The 24,462-nt window shown below is 65.0% G+C and overlaps 6 protein-coding genes across 6 annotated transcripts; 2 read left to right on the top strand and 4 right to left on the bottom strand.

The window, feature by feature from the left end:
* Position 1: 1 nt before the first annotated feature.
* CHLRE_06g279400v5 (uncharacterized protein) lies at positions 2 to 4,603 on the bottom strand. Its single transcript, XM_001695251.2, has 13 exons — positions 4,152 to 4,603; positions 3,797 to 3,879; positions 3,641 to 3,685; positions 3,441 to 3,503; positions 3,270 to 3,325; positions 2,971 to 3,099; positions 2,647 to 2,820; positions 2,332 to 2,430; positions 2,076 to 2,157; positions 1,788 to 1,913; positions 1,391 to 1,505; positions 1,068 to 1,203; positions 2 to 870 (listed from the first exon to the last, which is right to left on the bottom strand). The coding sequence occupies exons 1-13, from the start codon at positions 4,334 to 4,336 to the stop codon at positions 448 to 450; spliced, it is 1,716 nt and encodes a 571-aa protein (XP_001695303.1). The 5' UTR covers positions 4,337 to 4,603; the 3' UTR covers positions 2 to 447.
* Positions 4,604 to 4,681: 78 nt separating this feature from the next.
* Positions 4,682 to 9,103, bottom strand: CHLRE_06g279350v5 (uncharacterized protein). The gene is made up of 10 exons (XM_043063233.1): positions 8,749 to 9,103; positions 8,411 to 8,617; positions 7,963 to 8,169; positions 7,562 to 7,725; positions 7,218 to 7,389; positions 7,000 to 7,073; positions 6,606 to 6,852; positions 6,326 to 6,478; positions 5,944 to 6,198; positions 4,682 to 5,789 (listed from the first exon to the last, which is right to left on the bottom strand). The coding sequence occupies exons 2-10, from the start codon at positions 8,597 to 8,599 to the stop codon at positions 5,061 to 5,063; spliced, it is 2,190 nt and encodes a 729-aa protein (XP_042923939.1). The 5' UTR covers positions 8,600 to 8,617; positions 8,749 to 9,103; the 3' UTR covers positions 4,682 to 5,060.
* Positions 9,104 to 9,190: 87 nt separating this feature from the next.
* On the bottom strand, positions 9,191 to 12,693 carry CHLRE_06g279300v5 (uncharacterized protein). The gene is made up of 9 exons (XM_043063232.1): positions 12,555 to 12,693; positions 12,109 to 12,291; positions 11,866 to 12,009; positions 11,497 to 11,664; positions 11,141 to 11,296; positions 10,863 to 10,966; positions 10,598 to 10,751; positions 10,197 to 10,401; positions 9,191 to 9,958 (listed from the first exon to the last, which is right to left on the bottom strand). Exons 1-9 carry the CDS (start codon positions 12,651 to 12,653, stop codon positions 9,753 to 9,755), a joined length of 1,419 nt encoding a protein of 472 aa, XP_042923938.1. The 5' UTR covers positions 12,654 to 12,693; the 3' UTR covers positions 9,191 to 9,752.
* A 48-nt stretch (positions 12,694 to 12,741) lies between these two features.
* Positions 12,742 to 14,923, bottom strand: CHLRE_06g279250v5 (uncharacterized protein). The gene is made up of 5 exons (XM_001695249.2): positions 14,635 to 14,923; positions 14,242 to 14,287; positions 13,818 to 13,905; positions 13,417 to 13,644; positions 12,742 to 13,198 (listed from the first exon to the last, which is right to left on the bottom strand). The coding sequence occupies exons 1-5, from the start codon at positions 14,791 to 14,793 to the stop codon at positions 13,147 to 13,149; spliced, it is 573 nt and encodes a 190-aa protein (XP_001695301.1). The 5' UTR covers positions 14,794 to 14,923; the 3' UTR covers positions 12,742 to 13,146.
* Positions 14,924 to 15,043: 120 nt separating this feature from the next.
* On the top strand, positions 15,044 to 16,699 carry CHLRE_06g279216v5 (uncharacterized protein). The gene is made up of 2 exons (XM_043063231.1): positions 15,044 to 15,315; positions 15,904 to 16,699. Exons 1-2 carry the CDS (start codon positions 15,117 to 15,119, stop codon positions 16,407 to 16,409), a joined length of 705 nt encoding a protein of 234 aa, XP_042923937.1. The 5' UTR covers positions 15,044 to 15,116; the 3' UTR covers positions 16,410 to 16,699.
* Positions 16,700 to 16,773: 74 nt separating this feature from the next.
* On the top strand, positions 16,774 to 24,449 carry CHLRE_06g279183v5 (uncharacterized protein). The gene is made up of 5 exons (XM_043063230.1): positions 16,774 to 16,903; positions 16,978 to 17,055; positions 17,147 to 20,491; positions 20,618 to 21,489; positions 21,621 to 24,449. Exons 1-5 carry the CDS (start codon positions 16,802 to 16,804, stop codon positions 24,097 to 24,099), a joined length of 6,876 nt encoding a protein of 2,291 aa, XP_042923936.1. The 5' UTR covers positions 16,774 to 16,801; the 3' UTR covers positions 24,100 to 24,449.
* Positions 24,450 to 24,462: the final 13 nt, after the last annotated feature.

Raw genomic sequence — 24,462 nt, 5'->3', positions numbered from 1 at the left:
CTATCCGTAGGTTGCAGAGGTCCATCCGGCAATGATAACCCGTTTGGTCATGCTATGCGCGTCTTTCACTCTCAACATCAGTTTATGCGACCCTTTGGGTAGCAGCAGGCAGGAATAAGGCTGGAAGGGGCAGGACGGAACCAGTTGGGATAGAGCACGAACCGGGCTGTACACAGGTGATATATGATATACTGCTGGGTGCAGTCGCAGCAATGCATAAAATCCGCTGTCATCATCAGTTGCGCAAACAACAACAACGTGGAAGGCGCCGAACAAGCGGCGTGGTCATAGGCAGGCCGCCTAATGGTACAATCGTTGCGCCGTATTAACTATGCGTACATCGAGTGTACAACAACAGACCGAAGTGCGTCCATCGCACGCATAACACACGCACACACCCGAATCCACGTGGGCATTCTTGATATATACACCCGATAAAGACAGAAATCACTCCATCGCAGCGCCCTCCTGCGGGCCACCGTGGCGGCCCAGCACGCTCTGCGCGCCCATTTCCTGCCCGTCCACCACATTCACCGCCGCTACCTCCTGCCGAAGCTCCTCCTCAGGCTGCTGCTCCACGTCCAGGGGCTTGTCGCTGCGGTAGGTGTCCTGCCGCTTGCGGCCGGCGCGGCCCTCCGCCTCCACCACCTTCTTCACAAACGACAGCTGCGCCGCGGACTGCAGCTGCTGCGCTCCCTGCCCCTTGTGCGTGTGCGGCACCTGCGTCTGCAGCTGCGGGCGCGGCGCAGCCAGGCGCTGCTTCAGGCGCGGGTCGAGCTGCTCGGGCGGCGCGGTGAGGGACTGGTTGCGTGTGAAGCGCCAGAGCATGGCCAGCGCGTGCTGGGGCTGATCCATGGGCACCATGTGGCCCTGTGGGTTGGGGTTGGCGGGGGGTGTGGCGGGTTGGTTCCGGGAAGGATACGCGGGGACAGCAGGAGCAATGGCGGGGACGGTGTCCATCAAGCAGTAGCCGCGCCGTATGCGCTGCATTCCTGCTACCTGTATTTAGGTGGGCAAGAGCCAACATACACACGTACATACACACATGCACATGCGCAATCACTCACCGCCTGGTACACGCGCACGAAGGACAGGGTACCCAGCTCGCGCACAGTGCCGGCCTTCGCGCCCGTCACCTCCCACTCCACAGGCGCCACGGCCGGCCACTCCCCAGAGCGCTCCCACTGCAGCGCGTCCACCCAACTGCGGCGGCGGCGCGCACACACACACACACACACATACAGGGTGGGCGGCAGGACACACAGGTCAGCATCGCCTCCCCGTTGTGGTTGCAGCAGCCATGCGCACACGGTAGTCTCCCCTCAGCCGCAACTTTCAGGACCGCGGGCCTGCAAACACGGGTGCTGTACTGCAGTCTTGTCGTACTCACCGCTGGTTGCCGACCCAGTTGCAGATGAGGTCCAGGTCGCCGGCGTAGATCATGACGTGGATGCCGTCCTCCATCATGGCCGGCAGCAGGTCGTCATAGGAGCGCAGCCAGTCGCCTGCGCGGCGGGGTGGGGGCAGCAAGGGGCGACAGGCGTCCGGGCGTCGTCGGCGCCAAGAGGTCCCATGTCCCATATGAAAGCAGATACGGTTAGCGCCGTGGTTGCCACATCCTAAGCCTGAGTTAGGCTGTTCCCCGCAGTCCCGCGCCGCCCCACGGTACCCCGCCCGTCGCTGCCCCCGCCCCACGCTACCCCGCCCCGCCCCCGCCCCCGCCCCCGGCCCCGCCCCACGCTACCCAGCCCCGCCCCGCCCCTGTCCTAGCCCCAGCACGCACGCACCCATGAAATCGCCGTTGACACCCATGTCGCACTCGGACCACTCGCGGTTGCCCACACCCAGCTGCTTGCGGACCTCGGGCCGGTTGAGGAAGTCGTCAGCGGCGCTCATGTCGTAGCACAGCGGGCCTGAGATGCATGCGGGACAGAGCGTGCATGGTTTTCGGGGTTGCCACAAGGCTGTCAGGGTGCTCTGCAGAGGGCCGTGCAACAACCCTTATGCGTGCGACGCATGCAACCTGTAGAGCGTATGGCAGTTTACTGAAGTATAGCTCGGCAAGGCGGCCTCACCGTCGCACTTCTTGGTGATATCGTACACATTGATGTCGGGATTGGCGCCCAGGATGCGCTCGAAGCTGGTCATCTGGCAGACCTGTGATTGGGCAGGTGACGCGGGGATGGGGGTGGTGCAGAGTACAGTGCAGGTGGACGGCATACCGCGGACATAAATATGGTGCAGTTGGCCGTTGGCTCGGCACTGGGATCCGAAGTGTAACAACTGCGAGGGGCACGGGGGTTGGGAGGCCCGGCCCGGTACGTTGCTCACCTCCAGGGCAATGATGCACGCGAAGCGCCACTGGTGCGTGTCACAGAACTCAGCGCCCCACTGGCACAGCGGCATCCACCACTGGATGCTGTCGTGCAGCTGCGCAGCAGCAGGGCCACAAGCCACAGAAGTCAATCTGCTACAGCAGAGAGCTCCAAATGCGCCGTTCCCCAGCCACAGAGCACGCACGCACGCGTAGTACACTCCCGCCCAGTCGCAGTGTCCCGCGCCGTCGTCGCAGCCAAACACACACATGCATATACACACAAATACACGCATACACGTGCACACACGCCAGCCGCCGCTCCGGCTCACCCCCTGGCTGATGAGCTTGTTCTCCAGAGCAAAGTCAGCGTAGGCGGGAAACTGCAGCGTGGGGTTGGTCATGCCGTTGCCGATGGCCAGGCCCGCCAGGGGGATGGTCATGGGGCCGGTGCCCAGCTCGTTGGCGCGGTAAATGGCGGAGGACACGGCGGGCACGTAGTGGCCCTGTGGGTGCAGGCACATACAACATCGAAGCGGTGGTGCGGCGTTGTCAGCAGCGGTTCAGGCTTCAGGCTCCAGAGTAGCACACGGACGGAGAGGCACGCGCCAGCCGGGGCCACCACCACCAGGGTCCACGTGCGCACCAGGCCTCACCGCGTACGACTCGCCGGTGACGTAGAAGGGGTTCTCCGCCACCTCGGGGTGAGCCCGGTAGAACTCGTACAGGAAGTCCAGCATGTCCCGACCCACCCGCCCCTCATCAAACACACGGTCGCGGCCGTCCTGTTTATACATTTGTGCGTGTTGATATGTGTTAGGAAAATGCATGTGTGGGAACTGGGGGCGAAACCAGCCGCGTGTGGTTTGTTGCTGCATGCCTTGGGGTCAAGTTAATGTGGCCATGTAAACCCTGCCGAATTCGCAGGATCGTGGAACATAGATACGGTACTCACGTTGCTGTAAGAGAAGCCCGTGCCGATGGGCTGGTCCACAAAGATCATGTTGTGGACTGCATGCGGAAAGAGAGGTCGGCAGGTGAGCAGTAATACAAGTGCTGCCGACGAGTCGAGCAACACAGACAGGGCCCCAAGCGCTGGTACCCGACACCCGACACTTGGGCTCACAGGTGTCCCAGCCGTAGGTGGTCTCGTTCAGCGTGCGCCTGTCCTCATTGATGGAGTAGGGGCCTGTGGGAATGCGTGAGGTGGGTGGCGGCGTGAGGGCGCGGCTTGGGGCTGGGTTAAGGCGCTTGAAGGGCTCGCTTCGCTGGGGTGGAGGCTCGTGACGGATGGTCCACTAAGTGTGGTGCCAGTGTGCCACCCACCATTCTCGAAGAAGATAGCAATCTCGCTGCTGCAGCCCGGTCCACCTGTCAGCGAGGATACATTTGAGAAGCACGTGACCTGGAGCTCGGCGTGCCACCGCATCGGGCATCGGACATGGCTGGCCTGTGCCCGACTCCAGCCCAGTCCTGACCCACCCGTCATCCACAGCACCACGGGGTCAGTGGCGGGATTGTGACGCGACTGGAAGTAGAAGTAGAACATGCGGGCATCGTGCGTCCTGCAGCCAGGGGTACGGAGCTCGAGGTGGAGCGGACGAGGCCTTGCGCCCGACGTGGCGCACCACAACCCTACCCACGTCCAAGCCGAGACGCCGAAAGGCGCCCCGCGCATGCACGGAAAATCATTTTCCGGAACCTTGCATGTGCCAGGTGTTGGGGCCACAAGCAGTGGTCGACGTGGACAAGTTTGCAGGTCCCGGCGACATCCACCGTTATGCTCGGAAAGGGTGAGCCCAAGCCGCGCGTCCAGCATCATTTGCTGGCCTCTCACCTGTTGAGCTTGAAGTAGCCCGCAATCCGCTTGGGCGGGTCGATGAGTGGAACATCGCCCTCCAAATGCTCGCGGTGAACAGCAAAGTTTAGCTCCTTCTCCACGAGACGGCTGCTTTGGGCATGCACACTAACCAAGCAGCAAAGTGCCGCTGCAACCAGCGCGGCGACTCCCCGAGTCCGCATTTTCCGTTGGGCTTTTCTACTTCCAATAGCCAGCAGTGCCTGGTGATGTGCAGTGAAGGAAGATATGATTACAAACAGGGCCTGGCCGCTAGTGACCGGCACGGACTCGACTGAGCCCATTTGGCACTCATCCACTCTCCCCTCGACCCCTCACCGCCACGCGCCTCACGACCTAGACTAGACGGCGACTACAATATCCCGCCCCGCAAGGGCTACTCGGTGTATGCTCTAGCACTTAGTCGCGCAGGCAGAGGTGGGCAGCGGGGGAGACGCCCCCGAGCACCAGTTTCAAGCCACGCACCAGCGTGTTGTACGGCAGCGGGGAGCAAACCTTCCATGCCACGCCGTAGGGCCGGCACCGTGACACACCCCTGGCAGTCTGGCACACGCCCTCGCACAACTCATACCTACCATATCTCTCAAGGCAATCTATGTGCCACTCACGAACTCACTTCAAAATGTCACACGTGGACATGCGGATGCCCCAATCGTACAGCTAACGGCATGCCAGCATCTACTGCATCTGAAGCACGCAATCATGGACAAGAGGAACAGCGTGACAGTGGGTTGCGCTATTGCAAAATATGCAAAGGTTATCACTTGGTCTCCGACCACTTAGCTGGCTAGCCACACACGCCGCTACCTCTATTTCCGTGCGTGAACAGGGCGCCACATAATAAGGATGAAGCCAACACATTGTCACACCGCTCAAACTCGTGCCCGCTTACACAACCTGCCACACGCCAGCAGCTGCACCATCACCATGCTCCTCCTGCTGCAGGACTCTCCCTGCCCCACGTGACGCAGGCCGATGCTCTTGCTGCTGCTGGTCGTACACCAGCTTCCCATCCAGCCACGTGCGCAGCACCGCCGGCAGCCTGCCGCCCTGCCACGTGCCGGCATTGCCGCCGCTGTCCCCACCAACATGGTGCTTGGTGCCCCGGGCAGCCATGAAGGCCGCCGGAACCTCCCATGCTCCCTCCAGCTGTGCGCCTCCGCCCACAGGTATCATGGCTGCAGGGCTCAGGTCCAGCTCTATGAAGTCAGCCCTCAGGCCCACGGCCAGGCGCCCCACCAGGCCCTGCAGCCCCGCCGCCTCCGCCGCCCAGCTGGTGTGGCCCCGCAGCGCCTCGTCCAGGCTCACGTGCCGCTCCTGATCCTGGGCATGCACGATGCCGGCGGTAGTAGAGTCGTCCACAGATGACGCCACGTCAGCACCTCCGCCGCTGATGCGGGGCGTGGTGGCACTGTCATTACTTGTCTGCTGCTGCGGCTGCTGCTGGTGATGGCGGGTGTGATGGTCATCGAGGTCGGGGGCACCATCCTCCACGCCCACCACCTCCATGCGCTGGGCGGGTGGCAGGCGGTCGTTCAGGTCGGCGGCGGCCGTGGGCGGAGGCGCCTCGCGGTGGAGCGCCGCGTACAGGGACGTCAGCGGCTGCAGGTCCACCACCTGTGTGGACACGCGCCGGAGTGTCGTCGGCATGTTGAAGGTCAAGGCACAATGTTGCACCGGGGGCCGAGAGGCCTCCAGACAGAGCTACCACAAGTATGGGCAACGCCCTGCATGCGTCCCTCTTAAGGCCCCATAAGCCTTGCTGACTTACTGGCCAGTCGGACGCCATGGCTGGCCGCAACCCCGCCGCCAGCAGCGCGCCGAAGGGGAAGGAGCGGCCCGGCGCCGCCCGCTCCGGGCCCAGGCGTGGCAGTAGCATGTCACGGTCCGTGAGCAGGTGCAGCGGGTTGAGGACCGGCTGTAGCAGGTGGCCGCCGCCGGGCTGCTGAGTGTGTTGGTGGTGGGCCCTGCCAACGCTGCGGGCTACCCGAGCGAGGGCGGCGGTCGTGTTGGGTCCCGATATGTGCTGCGGATAGCGCGGGAGCGGCAAAAGCACAGCAATGTTTGGAGTACAAAACTACAGAAAGGAGGCACCCCAACTGGCACGGGAGCAATGGGGACGGCGTCAAGCGCCTGCTGATCATCAGGCGCACCTGCACGTGCTCGATGGCGAAACGGGCGCCAGAAACCACCGCAGCCGCCCCAGCTCCCTCAGCCTCCTCCTGGTCGGCGGCTGCAGCCAGGGCGTCCTCACACGCCGCCGCCACCTCGTCCACTGCGCGGTCGCCGATGGCATGCAGCGACACCTGCATTACGGCGTCCAGTTGTGTCACTTGCAGCGGGTAACAGGCAAACAAGGGCTGCATTGCGTTTGTCCATGCCGAAGCTCTACTACACGCAGTGCCAACTCATTTGCCACCCGCACTCGCTCACCCGAAACCCAGCCGCCAACGCCTGCCTCAGCAGCTGCCGCAGCCGCGTGTCGGGCAGCATGCGTGTGCCGTGTGCTGCCGGGTCGTCGGAGTAGGGCTGCCACAGCAGGGCCGTGTGCGAGCCCAGGCTGCCGTCAAGGAAATCCTTCAGACCGCCCCAAAAAAGACGCCCGCTGGGGTCCTGCAGCGGGCTGAGCTGGCGCGGGTGCTGCGCCGCACGCAGCGCCACCCACGCCTGCAGCCGGTCCCTACAATGCGAACGGACAGCGGCGCAGCAGAAGCAGGGATGTTGGAGGATACGGCTTGTGTAGTGGCTTGCACAACCATCACCAGCAGGTGTGCTCGCGGGTTTGCTGCTGGGCGAAAGCGACAATGGCGTGTGCAGTGTGTCCTACCATGAACTGAGTGGCACGTTAGCCACCAGACGCAGAGGCAGCTCGCCAGACTCGACCGCCGGCAGGTACACCTCCTGTTAACAGGGTATCATGGCAGGATTGGCAGGGCCGGGTAATGGTCCAAGCACACATTGGCGCCTGTCCGTGCGTTGGTGCCTATCCGTTGTTGAACTGAACGCACGGCACACAGGATGTATACGCCCCTCGCTGGCCCGCACCTGCAGGTCCCGCCAGGTGCTGCCCTCGTCACTGAAGGGGTATCGGCCCATGTCCACGACGGAGGTCACACCGCGCGAGAGCGCCAGGGCGGCGGCGGCGGCCAGCGCGGCACGGCGGGTGACCACGGATGGCTCGGGGATGACAGCAGCAACCAGCTGCATCGCCCGCTCTCTGGAGCCAATGAGGGAGCATAGAGGGATGAGACTTTATGACAAGGTGTGAACCCCTGAACCAGGCCAATGGCTGCAGCTCGTTGCGTTAGTTGCTTCAAAGCTTCAAAGAGCTGCCACCTGAAAACGCTCGCATCCAGCGTAGGTTACGCAGGCCTTGCAGGCGCTCCCACCTGAGGATGCCGGTCGGCTGGCCGGTGGCTGGGTCGCGGTCGACGGTGCCGCCATCTGGGTCGGGCGTGGCTGCGGTGATGTCTGCACGTGCCAGGGCGGCGCTGTTGGCCACACCCAGATGGCTGTCATGGCGGGTCACATAGGCCGGCCGGCCCCCGCATACCTGATTAAGGCGGTGATGGGGCAGGGGGAGGGTTAGGCACAGCGAAGAGCCGTGCATGTGCCGTCCTAGCGGCCCATTAGGCGCTTGCTTCCCCAGCACCGCTTCCCTCAAACTCACGCAATAATGCCGCCAGGCACCTCCGAGCCATGGGCCCGATACGTCAGCACCTTCACACCCTCTTACAACCGCTTTGACACATGCAGCACACAACCATCATCGCGACTCCCTCCCACTCACATTGTCAAGCCACTCCCGGCTGGGCAGCTGGCCGCCCCAATCGCTCTCGTCCCACAGGCCGCCCAGCACCCACTCGCCGGGGCCCAGCGCCGCAGCGGCCGCCGACACGCGCGCCTCCCACTCGGCCCGCGAGCGCACCGCCCGCAGCTGCACCCGCATCAGCGCCAGGCCGCCCGGAATGACGTGCGTGTGCGCGTCCACGAAGCCCTGTGCGCATACACAAATGCACAAGCAATACAGCATGACCCACATGAACCATGTACATCATTCAAGCCTTGCTTGTCAACTCAGGCTGCGTGAGCAGGTGTCAGTAGCTGCTCGCCCACTTTTCTGTGTGCCGTCGTGCTGCTCATCATGCGCTACACTCCCCTCACCCACCAAACCCCACGTGTATACTTCGCCCTTTGCGTGCAGAGTCCATGTGGGTTTATCCCCAGCCCTCACTCACTGGCATCACGAAGCGGCCCTGCAGGTCGTGCAGCACCACCTCCCCGTCGTCACCTGTCGCTGTTGCTGTGGTGGCGACGGTGGCAGCTCGCGGTTGTAGCTCCTGCCCCTGCCGCCGTGTCTGTGCCGCACGGAGCACCTGGTGCAGGGAGTTGCCCACCGCCTGGATGACGCCCAGCCGCACCGCCATGATGCTGGCCGTGGGCGCCTGCGGGTCGTGCGTAGGGTGTCGTCGGGGACAGAGCGGCTCGTCATGAAGGGACTCGCGGGAGGGTGGCAAGAGCAAGGTCGAAGGGGGCGGGCAGGGATCCTGCAAGTGGGTTTTCCTCCGCGACCCACCTGCTCGTCCGCTGTCCAGATAGAAGCGTTAAAGAAGACGTGCAGCCGCGCGTCGGTGTGCGCCGCGCGCGGCTGCGGCGGAACAGAACCAGCGCGCGAGGCGTTGCGAGCCAGGCCACCCCGCCAAAACTGTAGGCATCAGCAACCAAGCAACAGGACGGGCATGCAAGGGTTGTTCCAACAGGCGCAGAGTGCAGGAGGCGAACGAACGCGGGTCACGGACTTTGGGCGGGAGCTCTGGCGGCAAAATTAAAACGAGGTGATTGCGCTGCAGCGCACCGACCGTTGCACCGCTGCTGAGGCACACCGCAATTACGCCCAGCAGCACGAGGAGCGCTGGCCCGGCTCGCATTCTTGTGAGAGTAGCGCTGCACTCGACTGTCGAACGGTTGGGCCAAAGCGCGGAGACCCGGTTCGGGCTCGGGGGCAAGGACTGCAACCGCGAGGCGAAGCCTTACAATAGATACTAGTTAACCAGGCCAGGGCCCCGGCCTCTTCTGCGCCGCGTCAGCCGTGTTGTTTGGACCTCGCACTGGATCCAATCTTGCATTCGAGCAACTCATCATACATCCTCGCAACCTTGCACAGTGACAACCCTGCAACTTTCTCTCACCTCCTATCACCAGCGCTGTATACGGTATGGAAGAATGCCCCCCTCGGCTGTTGTTGACAAGCACTGTAACCGATAGCCGTGCGCCCAACATCATTTCAGATGCTGTAGACAGCAAGCTGCTTGATCACTCACGGCGCTTTCGCTGCGCCATGTAAGCTTCCCGCCTACAACACCACGTCAGTTACCTTGCTATAGCCTATTGCCTTAGGCAAGCTTACCCGCTTCTCTGTAAAACCGCCGCACTGCTCCTGCCGCTCTGTCCGTATGTACCGTGTATGTAGCGGGATCTGGACATCGGGCGCCCGTCCATGACGGCCACACTCCACGCCGCATGCCGAAACCAGGCCCCCGCCTCCAGCCTTGCTTCCCACGCCTCCTCCACAGCCATCATTCACATCTCCAGCAGCACCCGCGGCTGCGGCTGTCGCCGCTTGAGCACGTTGACGAGCTTGGTCAGGTGCTGCATGGTAACGCACTTGGCCTCGGGCCAGTACGCAGTCTTCTCCACCACATGCACGTGCCGAAAGTCCAACAGGACCAGGTGCGGCAGCGCCGCCAGCCCCGTCAGCGGCGCCCGGATGTGCAGGTCCTTGTTGTCTGCGGCGAAGAATAGAATGCATGGGCGCGGAGGCATAACAGCAATTGGGAGGGTTATGCGGACCCGGGCTTGCTGCTTGGTGATAGCATGCCCGGCACGGCACAACATCCGCGCCAGGCCCCGCCGGACTTGTCCGGCAGCTGACCCCGGTTGACCCCCAACTTGACCCGGTTCAGCTCCTTTCATGCCCCCCATCACATGACCGACATGGCACCACCATACAGCACCACCACTCACAACTGAGGTCCAGGTGTTCCAGCCGGGTCATCTTGGGCAGCCACTCCGGCAGCAGCCCCAACCGGTTGCAGGACAGTGATAGCGAGCGCAGGCTGCGAGCCAGCGGCGTCAGGTCCGGCAAGGTGCGCGAGGACCAGTGCCCGCCCGCCGCCAGCAGCGCGGCCATCTCGGCGGCGGTGGGCAGGGCGTGCGCCAGGTTCAGATGCTGCGCGACGGGCAAGTGGGCAGAGGAAGGTGAGTGCGCATGCGTGACAAGTAGGCAAGTACCGCGGATGCTAGTGTACTATGAGTCTGTGACCACGCTGACTCCCACACCCCGTACGGCCGCTTCCCGCACGCGGCCGAATGCTGGCCGGCAGTTGCAACCCCCAAGCCCCGCAGCCTACCAGCCCTGTCCACACCTGCAGCACCAGCACCTCGAGCTGCGTCATGTGACTCAGCTGCCCCAGCGCCAGGCTGCTGCAGCTGCTCACATCCAGAACCCGCAGCCCCTTCAGCGCCGCCGCAAACCAACCCGGTAGGTCGAGCAGCTGCTGGTGCCCGCGAAGCTCCAGCCTGGTATGGGATGGCCACGCGCGAGACTAAGCACGATAGGAATGTAACAATACCAGTTGAAGAGTACTCAAGGCTGCTCCAGGAAGGCACCGGTGTCTGCAGTTTCGTTACCTGGTTAGGCCCGTGAGGCGGCTCCAAGAGTGCGGAAGGCCGTCCAGCCCCACCGTCCAGTCGCCGCTGCGATACTGCGCACCGCTCAGCACCAGCGTGTCCAGCTGCGCACAGGCGGGGACAGGTGGCGCATGAGAACAACATGCGTGTATGGCGTGTGGTGTTCAGATGCCACGACGCAAACTGGTTTATGGAACACAGGGTTAACAGAGGCAACCATTCACTGGAACCCTGCGCCAGGGTGCAGCACTTGTGCAGTGCCATTCCCGACCCTTCACCTTGCGCAGGTCGCCCAGCGGTGCCACCACGGCCGCTGACACCCTGCTCCGCAGCCCCTCTACGCCCAGCACCCGCAGGTGCGGCAGCAAAGGCAGCAGCCCCAACAGCCCCTGGTCGGACACAACTAGGTCATTGCAGCGGTACAGCCGCAGCTCCTGCAACCGGCGGCAGTTGGGGATTCACACAGTTGTGAAAGCGGTAAGTGGTGGTGATGAACAAGGATACCGAGGGATACCGTGTGAGAAGGGCTACCGGCGCGCCTGTCCCGTGTCTTCCACGCACCGCCTGCTGTTGCAGACCACCTACGGCCCTGTCCCGCAGGCCGCGCACTCCGGAGCCTGGGTTGCCGGCCTACCGTGAGTGTGTTGGCCAGCATCGCTATCGCAAACCCCAGGTGACTGGGCCCGAAGTCGTGTTTGTCGCTGAGGCTGATGTACTCGCCCTCCTCGCCGTCATAGCCCTCCGAGTTGCTAAACGTCAGACTCTGCACCACCGGCCCCAGCGACCGCAGAAAGCCGAGGACCTGTGCATGGGGCCGCACCGCGGCGTGGTAATCGTTTACTGCCAGTGCCCAGACCGGATGAGATTGACGCCTGACCTCGCGCGGTTGTGCCCACACGTGCTTAGGGTATTGCCGCTTCCGTGCACGCCTCGTTCCCCGACTGCCTGCTGCCCCCGGCACGCCCTAATACAACCAAATTACACATTCTAGCCGCCTACCCACCTTGGCGGCACTGATGGAGGTTTGCTGGAACGCGGTCTCATATTCGTCCCGTGTGGGCCGCTGGTTGCTCCACCGCAGCGGCGTGTGTATGGATGTCACCAGCTCGTGGCCAAAGTCCACGGTTGCCTTCCGCCAACAAAGGGTCTGCGAGGAGTCCACGAGTTGGGCCGGGGGACCAGCCTGCCCAGTCCTGTGCCCCTCGGCCACGCATCCCGGCATCCGTGCTGAGTCTAGCTTGCCTACCTGCGCGATGGGCGTCGACAGCAGCCGCCGCCACTTCCGGCACACTTGCGCGAGGAAGGGGTACCCGCGGAGCCCCGTGCAAGGCAGTAACTCCAAATCAGCTTGGTGATAGGGCAAGGAGCCCAGACGCAACGGGTCGTCCTCGTCCCATGTGTTGCCGACCTCAGAGAGGTGCCCAAAAATCTGTCGGTCCGACCAGCAGCCGGGAGAACGCAGGACACGCGACGGTCACGCGAGTTCCAGAGCAAGGTAGGGTTTGTGCCAGAGGGGCCGCAACCGTGGGCCGCAACTGCGCCATATACATGCGCGGCGCAGTAACACAGCGACAAATGACGGCCCAAATGGCTGCTCCCACTTTATCAAGTAAGAGGGCGAAATATGGATGCAGCGACATTGGTTGGGTGGGCAATTGCTGAATCCGCGTCACTTGGGTCTCAAGCCCTCACCTGTATCAATATTTCATCTGGAAGCTCATCGAGGCATATCCTGTTTCCTTTCGCGGCGTCGGGTGACGCTGCCCTTGACTCAATGTCAGAGTCTGCCATGATGGGCCCGGTTGCCCACTTCCAACTGAGCTTCAATTATAATAAGCAATGGAGCTTCGAGATGAACAAGATACAGGGGGCTAGGTCGCGCCTCGTTGGGTTATTCTGGGTCGCTTGGAAACGCTGCAGTCCTGCATGCACTCTCGCTGACCCGGCATTCCACGCGTAGTAGTATCACAAGGTTCGTTATAATCCTAGCTTCTCTTGTGAACAAGTTGCCCCACGAGCACTTTGTGCAGCCGCTGGGCCCATTGGCCCCATGCTATCAGCGCAACCACCATGCGCCGCACGTACGCCTGCACGCCTGCCCGATGCCCACGCACGTCTCCGTGCTCTCTGTCCAGCAAGCATGTGCGCCTGACCTTCCAAATCGCGCGCTCCGCCTGTCATCCTCTCATTCACCGCATCCTCGTCATCACCTTCCCGAGACACCTATCGTACCACACCGTCCCGGACAAGTCTGTCTTGCAAGCTGTCCGCTAGCAACCTTAGCTCATGCAGAAAGCTTCGCCAGCTGCTCCTCCAACTGCTTGATTTCTTGTTGCCTGCATGCAGAGTGGAGATACCCCTGCGTTGGTGGCGACAAGGCACGGTGCAGAAGGTCCAGACAATTCACCTGGACCTCTTCCCGCCTCGGCTCGCCGCACCAGCGGATCCACCCGACATGCCGTACCAGTAATTTCCATCACAGCACGTGTGGAGGCAAACTACAAGTGCCTAAGGTGGCGCCACGCTATTCCACCCGCCATTGCCTATGACTCACCACTCCAAGCTCTTGGCCAGCTTGCTCTCCTGGTCCGGGTCCAGCTTGGCGCCCCCCGCCTTCTTCTCCGCTATCTCGGCGCACTGCCGCACCTTCTTGCCCAGGTTGCGGATCTGCTTTTCGAGCGCGACCTTGGGGTCCTCCGGCGCGGCAGGAGGCGCCTCAACCGCCGGCTTTGTTGCGGGCGCGGCGGCGGCGGCGGCAGTTGCTGGCTTGGAGGGCGCAGCGCTGTTGCACGAAAAGTGTGGCTTTCTATTCAGCTGTTTGTGATGCCACAGTGACCAGCCGCCCGTGGCCAGGCACACGTGAGACCAAGGCATCCTATCCGCAGCCAAAGCACCAGCTGTGCGCTCAGTACAGCTACATCGACTGATACAGGTCTCAGCAACAACGCCACACACCTGGCGGCGGGCTTGGGCTTGGGTGCGGCAGGCTGGCCCGAGCTAGCCGGCTTCTTGCCCTTGGAGGCAGCAGCCTTCAGTGCAGCCACTGCAGGTGCGGAGGAGCGCCCGGGTGAGGTGTTGCTTTCATGTGGGCATCGGCATGCTGACATGTAGCTAAATGTACTACCGGGATCAAGGTGCTACCCACGCCAAACAACGCTTCGTGCAATGCATACGACTACCGTAATTTCATGCTCAGGCCTTGTACGCGTGCACATTAGCATGCCCTATACGTCTCACAACTGTCCCTTGAAAAGCTATCGCACGGCTATTGCTCGTATGTGTCCGAGCTCCCAGCGCGGTGTGGTCCCTCTTGCTACCGCTACGTGATGCGGCTACGCATCGGGCCCGAATTCGCTTGTGCTGCAGGATATGCACTCACCCTCTGCCTCGTCCATTCCAGGGCATGTCGGAATGCTTGCCTTCGCCTGTCGCGTTGTCACAGCGCACACAGCAGGAATGAAAGGCGCAGAAAGGCGCACTGTTGATGATACAGCCAGGCCCTCCCCAACGCCAGGCCATCGCGCCGCCACCACGCATCTGAAGGCAGGACGGCTGCGCCTCCAGACCTCTATTGCGCATTCTGTGAGGCTATACAATCCAGCCATGCCTCCCTTGCATCCACGCCTTGAGCCAAACATCCAGCCAAAGGCAAAGCCAAGGCGTACGAGCGTTTGCCCGAAGGTGTGCCCACACCACCGTTACCCGGGTTCCCAGCCTTCTGCCCTCCCTCCTTCCAAAGTGCAGCAGACCAGAACACAAACAACCTTCTCACCACGGTACCGCGCGACTGGTACACTGGCTGCTCGTCCTGGGGGGTATAGCCGGCACGAATGCGCCGCTCCTTCCGCACCGTGCCGTCCGGCCGCACGCTGCCCGCGATGACCTTCTCGCCAGTTTCCGTTGCCACAGCTTGTGTAAGCTGCTTGCTCATTTTGACTACCTAGCCTTTGTTAACAAGTAATGGCGTTGGGCCGTGCAAGAGTTGATAGTCAGGTTGATAGTGCAACTCAGAGTGCAGCTGTGTTCCCTGCGCTCGCGAGTTATTGTCAAACAACAGGTGATTCGTAAATTTGTCGAGAAACTAACCTTTTGCAACAAGTCATGCATCATCGGCCGATTGGCTCGGCATGCGCCTCCTGCTGCAAATTTTCGTGGAATCCGAGTGGTGCCTGCATGCTACGGGTCACTACATAATGCTACCACGCAACTGTACTGCTACGCGTGGCGACCCAAGGACCCGATTCCCGCCCAAACATGTCCAGTTCTCACCAGGACGACGACCAGTCCATAGCTCGCGCGCTGGGACTGGAGCAATTTGCAGTGGACGAGGAAGATAGCGCCTCAGTAGGCAACTTCATCGCGCCCAAGGTTCTTGAAGCGCCTCGGGGCGTGGGCGAGACCGAACTCGACAGCGAGGGCAGGCATCTGCAGCGTTCTGAAGGCGCCGGCACAGGTGGAGGCGGGGCGGTGGCGGCTTTTCGCCTAAACGCCGGCGGCACCTTGCCCTCCGACCCAGCACCTCAGACCCGGCGGGCCCCTCCTGCCAGCGACCAGGTGCCCGCCGCCAGCAACCCGCCGCCCCCCATCGTGCCACAGCCTCGGTCTCGCCAGCATGCACCACCCGCTCCAACGACCATGTCAGCGCCGTCACCTGCACACGCAGCCTCGCCCGGACGCACGGGCCTGCTTGGTGGATTGCTGGGCGGGCTCCTGGGCGGTCGGCGCACACCCACACCGCCGCCATCCGTACTGCCACCGCGGCCCTCACCCCCCGCACAGCCTATTGCAACTGGTGGGGAAGGCGCTCCTGCAGTTTCGGGATCACGAGCGGCTAGCAGGGAGGCCGTTGGCGACGGTGCTGGGGGCAGCGGCTCACTGAGCCATCGAGCTGCAGCCGCCCCTGGCCAAGGCCGCCACATGCCTTCGCAGCACCCGGCCCCTCTGCAGCCATCCCGCATGCAGACAAACAGCGCGGCTGCAGGAAGCGGCGGCGTCTCTGGTAGCGGTACTGCCACATCCACACGACCTCCGCGTGCTCCAGAGCCGAGTGTGGTCCAATGGGAACAGCACCAGTACCAGCACCAGCACCATCCACACGCAGCAAGCTACCAGGACCCGCGCAGCGGGGACGCACACAGGGAGCTCCACCGCGCCTCGGGTGGTGGCGTGTTGAGGGCTGCGGCCTCCACTGGAACGCCGATGCACTCCTCTGCGGGTCCGACACAAGTTCAGCCACAGCAGAACCCCCGACGGCAGAGGCAGCAGCAGCAGCAGCAGCAGCGCCAGCCAAGGAGCCAACCGCCCAAGGCTGCACGGGTGGCTTCTGCAGCGGAGGAGGATGAGGCGCAGCAGCAGGCTGCGCAGGCGGTGGCTCAAGTGCTGAGTGGAGCTCAGGTGCCGCGCCTGCCAGCATTTCGGGCTCTCATGGACCTGGTCAACAACTCGGCCCCGGCGGCTGCGGCAGCAAGAGCGGCCACTGGGCAGAAGGCGGAGAGGAAGGGTAGCCATGGGGCCGCGGGCCTGCCTGGCGGGGCTGGAGCAGAGTGAGCAGGTGGAGGCGGAGGGTTTGAGACGCTAGCACAGGATATAAACTGCGAAGGAGGCGTGTACGGTATGGCAGGTCAGGCTTTCGAGTGCAGAACAACCTGGGCGGGGGCCAGTTGCAGGCTCCGCGAGCCCAGACTCCAGACATTCGAAGTCTGAGCCTCGTCCTTTGGTCCTAAGGGGAAAGGAGACTTGCCATGAAATGCGGCGAACTGATGTCAAAACACATAGGGCGCCCCGAGTCATTCCTGAGTCGGCGATGGTGGGTTCATGCGGTCTTCCGATTTCAGTCCTGAGCTTCGCGCATATCACGTGTTGCAGCAAATGTTACTGCCACAATATGCTCGAAATAAACTAAAAGCCGTCATAGAAATGGGAGCTGCGCTGGACACAGAATGGGTCGACTTGTGCCGAAGCAACCAGCAAAGCCGCCGGCCGTGCCGATTCCTGGCTTCGAGAGCGATATACATAAGATTGTTGATGAGTTTACGCTAAAGGTGGGCTTCGTGCACGCCGCCGTGGAGTTGGCGCCATTCTGACATCAATCGGGCTGTGCGTGTTTGAGGCACAGGTGCAAGAAGGAGCTCCACTTAACCTATCCACCTTCAAGGAGATATGGCGGAGTCGGGGGTTTTCCTTCGTGCACCAGGCAAGTCCAGGCCCCCCTCCCGCTTTGCCCTCCATCCGGTCGGCCCACCGGGGACTGCGCTCACGCAAAGCCCTCCCGCTGTGCCCTGCAGGCGGTGCCGCTCAACGTTCCGCCATGGGACTTCCTGCAGCTGCTGTACGGGGCCGCCCTGAATCGCCTGGCCGACCCCAGCCCCTTCCTCGCCTACCAGCCCGACCCCGCGGAGCTGCTGCAGCAGCAGCGCGAGCGGCGGCAGAAGCTCATCCAGGAGCACCAGGCGCGGTTGGCGCAGGAGCAGAACAAGCCTGCCGCGGTGCCGAGGCCCCCAAGGGTGCTGCGACGGGGCCCAGATGGGCGATTTGTGATGAAAGAGGCGGGCGCTGAGCAGGAGCAGGAGCAGGAGCAGGGACAGGAGCAGCTGGAGCAGGCTCCGGGAGCGGAGGCGCTAAGACAATTGCTGCTGGAGCAGTTTCCTAGCTTGGAAGCCGCGCTTGCGTCTGCGCAGGGCACCATGGTTGATGCTGGGTTGTTCTCTGGCGCTGTAGCTGGTGCACCTCCTGGCTTGGGCAGTGGCGCGTTCGGCTTGGAGGCTGGCGCCGGCGCGGGCATGGCGGCAACAGCATTTCCACCGGGGCTGGCGGATGGAGCTCGGATGCTGGCTGCGGCGAAGGCCAGCTTGGCAGCTGCTGCTGCGGGTGGCCACGGCCAGGGTTTGGGCCAGGTGCATGGTCACGGCCAGGCAGCGGTGGACCCGCACCAGCAGGAGTTCCTAGACCAGCTGGATGAATTCATAGGGCACATGCAGGTGGTGGAGGCGGGGCAGCAGGCGCTGGCAGCAGCAGCGGGCCAGCAAGGGCCCTTGGCAGGGCCGTCGCGAGGAGCCGCTACCAGCGGGCTGGGCCATGGCGGGCAGGACCAGCAGCACCCGCAGCAACAGCAGCAACAGCCGCAGCCCGCCGCGGCAGCTGCAGCCGGTGATGACTCAGGCCTGGACCTCATCGGCAGCGGGTTCGGAAGCGGGTTTGGAAGCGGCTTTGGGAGCGGCTTTGGGCTGGGGAGCGGGCTGCATGAACTGTCGCGGCAAGCGAGCGGCCGGCCGGGCAACGGGGCGGAGCGGCCCCCAGAGCAGCCGCAGGGCACAGGCCTGGTGGCGATGGCGCTTGTGGCAGCAGCGGGGGGCATGTCGGTGGCCCAGGAGGACGACTATGACGCACTAGAGGGCGAGGCGGCGCCGATACCGCCCGTTGGTGGAATGGCATCCGGAGCAGGGGCGGCAGGGTCTGAGATAGCCCCCTACGGTGCGGAAGTGACAGCTGCGCAGGGGCCGGGGCCAGTGGGGCCCGAGGCACAGGCAGGCGTAGCGGCCGCGGCGCCGACGATGCCCTTTGCGCTCCATGACACGCCTGTTGGCTTCAGCCCCGCCGACTCGCTGCCCTCGGCCTTGGGAAGCCCCACACGCTGGGGGGCGCTGTTGGGCGCGCCAGCAGGCACGGAGCGTGCCGGCGCTTCGAGCCTGGCGGCAGTGGCGGGTGGCAGCCTGCTGGGTTCACCGCTGCTGCGCGGCGCCATGTCTCCTCTGATGCGTGGATTGGGGGATGGCGGGGGTGCGGGAGGTGGCGAGGCCGGCGGGCTGGCCATGCCCTCGCCCATGCGCGGCCCGCTGCCCTCCCCGCTGCGCGACCTGGGCTTCTCGCCGCTGCAGTCGCCCGGCATGACGCCCATCCGCAGCGGGCAGGCGCTGGGCGGCGGCGACGGCAGTGGGGCTCTGCCACAGCTTCCGCCGCTGCCATCTCTGATGCAGCTGCCGCCCCCGGCAGTGCCGTTGGAGCCAGCGCCCACAGGTGCAGCTGCGCCGGGACCCTTGGCTGTGGCGCCGTGGGTTGGAGCTTCAGGGCAACCGCAGCAGCAGCAGCAGCAGCAGGAGCCTGCTATGGTGGACGCGGTGCTGCCTGCGCTGCGAGAGCTGGCGGAGGTGCATGCCGGCAGGGCAGCTGGGGCGCTGCACGCTCCAGCACAGCCGCTAGCACTGCCAGCGCCCCAAGCCCTGCAGCCGGGTCTGCCAACCGCGCCGGTGCATGGGTTGCAGCCACCACACGGCGGCGATGGGGCACCTCTCGCGCTTACGCTGCATGCCCCTGGTGATGGCGCTGGCCCGCTGGGCCCGGGCCCCCAGGCTGGAGCAGCACCCCCGTTAGGGCCGCCGCCGCTGCTGTCAATGGCGCCGTCCGTTTCGCCTCCACCGCACACGACAAACGGAGTCGCACAGCAGCCGGTAACGGTTCCTGGACGGGCTGCAGCTTCTCACAGCCCCGGCATGCTGGCAGCTGCTGAGGTAGTCCGTGACGTGGCCGGGACAGCCGGCGAGTCAGAGCGAGGGCCGAGCCCCCCCATGCCGGGAGCCGGGCCGCTGCCGGCACTGGCGCGTGTACCCAGTGCTGTCATGGCGCCTGGCCCCGCGCCTGGCCCTGTCTCGCCACCACTGCCACGCCAGTTAAGCATGGCGCCTGGGCCGTCTCCGCCACCCACACTAGCGTCCGGGCCCTCCCCGCCGCCGGGCGCGTCTTCACAGACCCCGCTGCTGCCGCAGCCCGCACAGCCTGCCGCCGCACAGGGCCCCTTGCCGCACCCTAGCATGGCACCAGGCCCATCGCCGCCTGCCTTGCCGCTGCCAGGGCCACCACCAGGGGGCAGTAGTCGAGGCCCCTCGCCCACACATGCCATGGCGCCGGGGCCCTCGCCGCCCCCCCCTGCCATCATGGCCCTGGGCCCATCGCCGCCGCTACCCGCCGGGCCTTTGATCGCCAACCCCCTCAGATTGAACGGCCCTGCCGCTTTTGAGGCCGCGTACGCAGCTGCAGCTGCAAGTGGCATTCTTCCAGCATTTGGTGCTGGGCAAGGGGTGGAGGCAGGCGGTGGTGGAGCCGTGGGCGTCATGCTGGACCCGCAGTCAGTCGCCAGCGTTGCAGCCGCAGCAGCGGCTGCTGCTGCCGCTGCCATGGACGCAGCACCGACGGCTGCGGGAACGGGCGCGACAGGGTCCGGCCTCTCAGGTCTGACGCTCGGCAGCGCTGCTCAGGCAGCGGGCGCGGCCGGGGCGCTGGCGCTAGCAGGGCAAGCCGGGCCGCTTACCGCGCCGCTAGCGTTGCATGCGCCCGGAGCTACTGGTAGTGGCGCCGCCGTTGCAGCAGGCCCTGGCCCGCAGACACAAGCCGCGCCTGCAACGATCGTGGAACTGCCGCCACCCGCGCCGCTGCCTGTGGCCCTGCCGCCTCCTGGGCCCGACGTGCCGCTGGCCGCACGTGTTGGCGCCGTTTACGCGGTGTACTGCCTGTACGGCACACAGCTGTGCAGCCCCCGGGTGCGGGTGTACGTGCCGCTGCCGCTCCTGGGCTCGCTGGCGGCCACGGTGCGGGAGGCGGCGGACAAGGGGGTCAAGGACGCGGTGGCAGCGATGCGGGTACGTGGCAGGTACTGAGGTCGGGTGCAAAGCTTGCTGATGTACATCCCAACAGTACCATGCTGTCTTCGTTTCGGCGATTCGTGCACTAACAAAGTATTTATTTGTGTATCGCTTATGCCGCAGGCAATGTGGCGTCAGGGCGTGCTGGTCCCCGGCGGCGTGCTGCGCTACCCCGGCGCCACCACGCCACGCCCGCGCCGTGCGCCACCAGCTCCACCGCCACCGCGCGAACTGACACCCGCGCAGCGTGCCGCCCGGGCCGCCGCGCGCGCTGCCAACCCCGTGCCGGAGCACGAGCGGCTGCGCCCCGGCGCCCCCTTCCAGAGCGTGCTGGTGTCCAATCCCGTGCTGCGGCAGGCGTTGCTGCACCTGCGCATGGCGCTGCCCGGCGTCACTGACACGGCGGCACTGCAGCGGCTGTGCGACACGTACGAGCAGCAGCGTGAAGCCATATTCGCGGAGCCGGAGCGGCGGCGCGGCGGGCGGGCAGCGGGAATGGGAGTGGCGGCAGGTGCCGCCAGCGGAGCTGGCCGATCCGCCGCGGGTGCGGCAGCAGCACCAGCAACTGGTGGAGCGGAAGCGGGAGGGGCTGGCGGTGTGAGGGACCGGAGGCAGCGGCGTCATGTGCCTGAGGTGCTGTTTGAGGCCAGCATCGGGCGGCAGGTGGCCGACGCACTTCAGACCTCCTTCACACGCGTGATCGAGCTGTTGAGACAGCCACCGCTTAGCCGGCGCAAGGCGGAGGAGAAGAAGCGGCGCAAGGAGGAGCTGCAGGCAGCGATTGCGGAGGAGGAGGCGCGCGCCGCAGCGGAGGCAGCGGCCGCGCCCCGGACGGTGGCGGACGCTGTGGCTGAGGTGGCGGCCCGGCCGGCGGGCGTGACTGGGCGGCGTGTGGCGGGAGAGCTGGGTGCGCTTATGCGGCAGCGGGCGGGCGGGCCGACTTCGGGCAGCGGCCCTACAGGGCCTAGCTACACGGTCCGCGTCATCAGACACAGGTGAGGCGTGGCACTGCAAGTGCCGGTTGGGTGCAGACACAAGCCATACTGGATTCTTTGCCGTGAGCTGCCGTGCTTGATTGTTTATAGCAGCCCATCCCCATCTTGCGCAATCCCGTGTCACTGCACAGGGTGGAGCTGCAATCCGCGGGCTTGCTGCCGGACATGGCCGAGGCGGGCGCTGCCGCCGGCAGGGCCGGCCAGGCGCATGAGGAGGACGAGGACGTGGCGGTCGCCGCCCGGCAGTTGCACCTGCCGGGTGTGCCCGCGCGCCTGCTGCAGAAGGAGGCGGAACGCAGGCAGCGGGTCGCCAGTGTGGCCGACCGCTGGCTGTCGGAGCAAGACCGCCAGATGCGGAGGGAGGCCGGCGACGTGAGCAGCGCCGCCGGTGCTGGCTCGGCTGCTCGCGGCGATCGGCCAGGCTCGCAGCCAGGGTCAAGCGGGCGCCCAGCAGGCACTGCGTCCGCATCGGGTGCTACTGCTAAGGCTTCGGCAAGGCCTGCTCGTGGTCGTGGATCCAGCAGGGCAAATGCTGCTGCTCGCACTGCCCGAGCTGAGAGCGAGCCGGAGGACGATCTGGCTGACGTCAACGTGGACATAGACCTGGATCTTGAAGCGGCGCTTGAGGCAGAATTTAGCCGCATCGAGGCGCACCAGCAGGCGGGCACCTCAGCAAGGACAGTGCCCGCAGACGCCGCTGCCAACATCGCCGCTACCGGACAACCGCGGCAGCAGAAGGCCAAGCCGGCGGCCGCAAAGCCCTATGGTACCGCACCGGCAACCGCAAAGGCGCAACCCGGTCCCCGCGCTGCAGCCGCGGCCGACGCTGCAAGCGGCGCTGGTGGCACCAAATCTCCGAAACCGCCACAGCGGCTGCTGCACGAGGCGTACCCGGGTCTGGATGTGGTGTGCGGCGGCACCCGCGGCCGCCTGGACACTCGCGCCCGCACCGTGACCTGCGCCTGCACCGCCTGCGAGCACGCGGGCGCAAGCAGCGGCGCCGTTGTGGATGTGGCGGAGTGGCCGGGCCACTTGGCCGCTGGGGAGGGGCGCAAGAACTGGCAGACGGCGGTGCAGGTGCTGGTGCAGGCGGAGGAGGGCGGCGGCGCTGGAGATGGCGGCGGCGGCGGTAAGGACGCAGTGCGAAGGCCCACGTTGGCCGCCTTCCTGCGCCGCAATGGCCTGTTGCTAGGGCGCCGGGTGGCGGCGGCGGCCAATGCAGCGGCAGCCGCTGGCGGCACAGTCGCTAAGGGTAAGCGGCGGCAGGAGGCAGCAAGCACAGCAGGCGCCAAGAAGCAGCGGCGACGCGCCGGCTCACCCGGTTCCGAGTCCGATTGGGAGTCAGACGGGGGCGGTTCGTCCAACGAAGAGGACGGAGGGACTGGAGTCGGAGTGCCAGCGACTGCAACCCGCACGCTGCCACCTCGCCAGCGGCGAGCTTCTGCTGCGGCACGGACCGCTGACGGCGTTATGGAGGACGTCAACGATGCCAGTGACTCCGAGACGCAGTTGCCCGGTGGATCAAGCCGTGGCCTTGGCCAGGGCCGTGGGCTTGGCCGTGGCCGTGGCCGGGGCGGGGGCCGAGGCCGCGGTGCAGCTGCCGACGGCGCAATACCCGGGCCGTCAGCGGCGGGCGGCGGTCCGGGTGCTGGTCGTCTGGCTGTGAACGCAGATGAGGAGTCGGATGAGGAGCTGGCGGAGCTGCTGAGGTCCACTCAGGAGGCCATGGCCGCGGCCCAGCGTGTGACGGCTGGTCTCGTTGACGGCGGCGGCGGCGGCGGTGTCGCTTCCGCTGCTGCTGTTGCTGCCGCTGTCGGTGGTGCCGCTGGGGCGGAAGCGGCGAGAAAGCGCCAGACGGCTGCTGCTGCACGCCCGCAACTAGGACGCGGGGGTGGTGATAGAAGCGAGACCAGCGGGCGCGGGCGCGGGCGCAGTCGAGGCAGGGGTGCCGCTGCAGCTGGTGGTGCTGCCGCCGGGGATGACGCAGCACCGGCAGCCAAACGAGGCCGCAAGGCTAGCAATTCTCCTGCTGCCCCCACTGGCGTTGAGGGTGCGGTACCTGCAGCAAGTGGAGCGGGACGCAAGCGCAGAGTGTCAGAAGCACCGCTTGCTGCAGACGCCCGGATAAGCGATGGCACGCCTTCGGCAGCGCCCATGCCGGCTGCCAAGCGGCAGCGTGTTGGCATGGCAGCAGTGAGCGCAGGGGCGCGAGCACCGGTGTCAGGCTCCGCACTGCCGCCACGGCCACCGCTGGTGCCAGGGAGGGCGCCAGCAGTCAGCCCCGCCGCAGCTGCTGCCACGCAGGCACCAGTACCGACGCGACAGGCACCGGTTGCGCAGGGGCTGGGCTCGACGGTTGTGATGCGCCAGGATCTCGATGAGGATGCCGAGGTGGTGGTCAGCGACGTGGACGAAGAGGGTGACGATGACAGCGGTGCGGAGGATGCTCCAGGTACTGGTGGGCGGGTCAACGGCACCGCCGCGTCAGCAAACGCAGCCCGGGCCCCTGGTGTGGGGGCTGTGTCTGGGGCTGCACCTGATGACGAGGATGAAGATGACGACCTGGAGGACTTCAACCGCTTCTTTGCCGCAGTGAAAGACCTCCAGTAGTGGGCGTACGTGACGGGAATCGCACTAGAGTGGCGCTTGTGTGAGGCCAGCCAACACCGTGTGGCGTCATGGCCACATGTGGGTGAGGAGGCGGTATGATTACATGTACATGTCGCAGGAGCTGTGCGCAAAAACTGTGGGGCGTGGCCGCGTGGGTGTGGATACTCCTCCATCATTACTGACTGCATTTTGCATTACGGTAGGCTTGCGTTGGTGTTGAATCATAGGCAGCGGGTGGCAACGCATGATATCTGCTGTAGGCATCAGCCGGCTGCGGCTCTTTCGCTGAAATTAAAATCACGTGCATGATTGCATGGGAAGGCGCTGTGGTGCACACTGTAGCTAGGCCAGTGCGCAACCTAC

This window comes from Chlamydomonas reinhardtii, chromosome 6 (assembly GCF_000002595.2).
Source record: "Chlamydomonas reinhardtii strain CC-503 cw92 mt+ chromosome 6, whole genome shotgun sequence".
NCBI classification, from domain to species: Eukaryota; Viridiplantae; Chlorophyta; class Chlorophyceae; order Chlamydomonadales; family Chlamydomonadaceae; genus Chlamydomonas; species Chlamydomonas reinhardtii.
This window is presented reverse-complemented; position numbering and strand designations above follow the sequence as displayed.

Coding starts and splice junctions, on each gene's coding strand:
- CHLRE_06g279216v5 (XM_043063231.1), top strand. CDS start 15,117: ATGTCCAGTTCTCACCAGGACGACGACCAGTCCATAGCTCGCGCGCTG. Junction 15,316..15,903: donor TTCTGAAGGCGCCGGCACAG/GTGGAGGCGGGG, acceptor CGCGTGCTCCAG/AGCCGAGTGTGGTCCAATGG.
- CHLRE_06g279183v5 (XM_043063230.1), top strand. CDS start 16,802: ATGGGTCGACTTGTGCCGAAGCAACCAGCAAAGCCGCCGGCCGTGCCG. Junction 17,056..17,146: donor GGTTTTCCTTCGTGCACCAG/GCAAGTCCAGGC, acceptor TGTGCCCTGCAG/GCGGTGCCGCTCAACGTTCC. Junction 21,490..21,620: donor GTCCGCGTCATCAGACACAG/GTGAGGCGTGGC, acceptor GTCACTGCACAG/GGTGGAGCTGCAATCCGCGG.
- CHLRE_06g279400v5 (XM_001695251.2), bottom strand. CDS start 4,336: ATGCGGACTCGGGGAGTCGCCGCGCTGGTTGCAGCGGCACTTTGCTGC. Junction 2,821..2,970: donor TCACCGGCGAGTCGTACGCG/GTGAGGCCTGGT, acceptor CTGCACCCACAG/GGCCACTACGTGCCCGCCGT. Junction 2,431..2,646: donor ACAAGCTCATCAGCCAGGGG/GTGAGCCGGAGC, acceptor GCTGCTGCGCAG/CTGCACGACAGCATCCAGTG.
- CHLRE_06g279250v5 (XM_001695249.2), bottom strand. CDS start 14,793: ATGAGCAAGCAGCTTACACAAGCTGTGGCAACGGAAACTGGCGAGAAG. Junction 14,288..14,634: donor ACCAGTCGCGCGGTACCGTG/GTGAGAAGGTTG, acceptor ACAACGCGACAG/GCGAAGGCAAGCATTCCGAC. Junction 13,199..13,416: donor CTGGCCAAGAGCTTGGAGTG/GTGAGTCATAGG, acceptor CTCTGCATGCAG/GCAACAAGAAATCAAGCAGT.
- CHLRE_06g279350v5 (XM_043063233.1), bottom strand. CDS start 8,599: ATGGCGGTGCGGCTGGGCGTCATCCAGGCGGTGGGCAACTCCCTGCAC. Junction 8,170..8,410: donor AGGGCCGCTTCGTGATGCCA/GTGAGTGAGGGC, acceptor GTATGCGCACAG/GGCTTCGTGGACGCGCACAC. Junction 6,199..6,325: donor TCGCCATCGAGCACGTGCAG/GTGCGCCTGATG, acceptor CGCTATCCGCAG/CACATATCGGGACCCAACAC.
- CHLRE_06g279300v5 (XM_043063232.1), bottom strand. CDS start 12,653: ATGGCAGACTCTGACATTGAGTCAAGGGCAGCGTCACCCGACGCCGCG. Junction 12,010..12,108: donor TGTCGACGCCCATCGCGCAG/GTAGGCAAGCTA, acceptor GACTCCTCGCAG/ACCCTTTGTTGGCGGAAGGC. Junction 9,959..10,196: donor GGAACACCTGGACCTCAGTT/GTGAGTGGTGGT, acceptor TCTTCGCCGCAG/ACAACAAGGACCTGCACATC.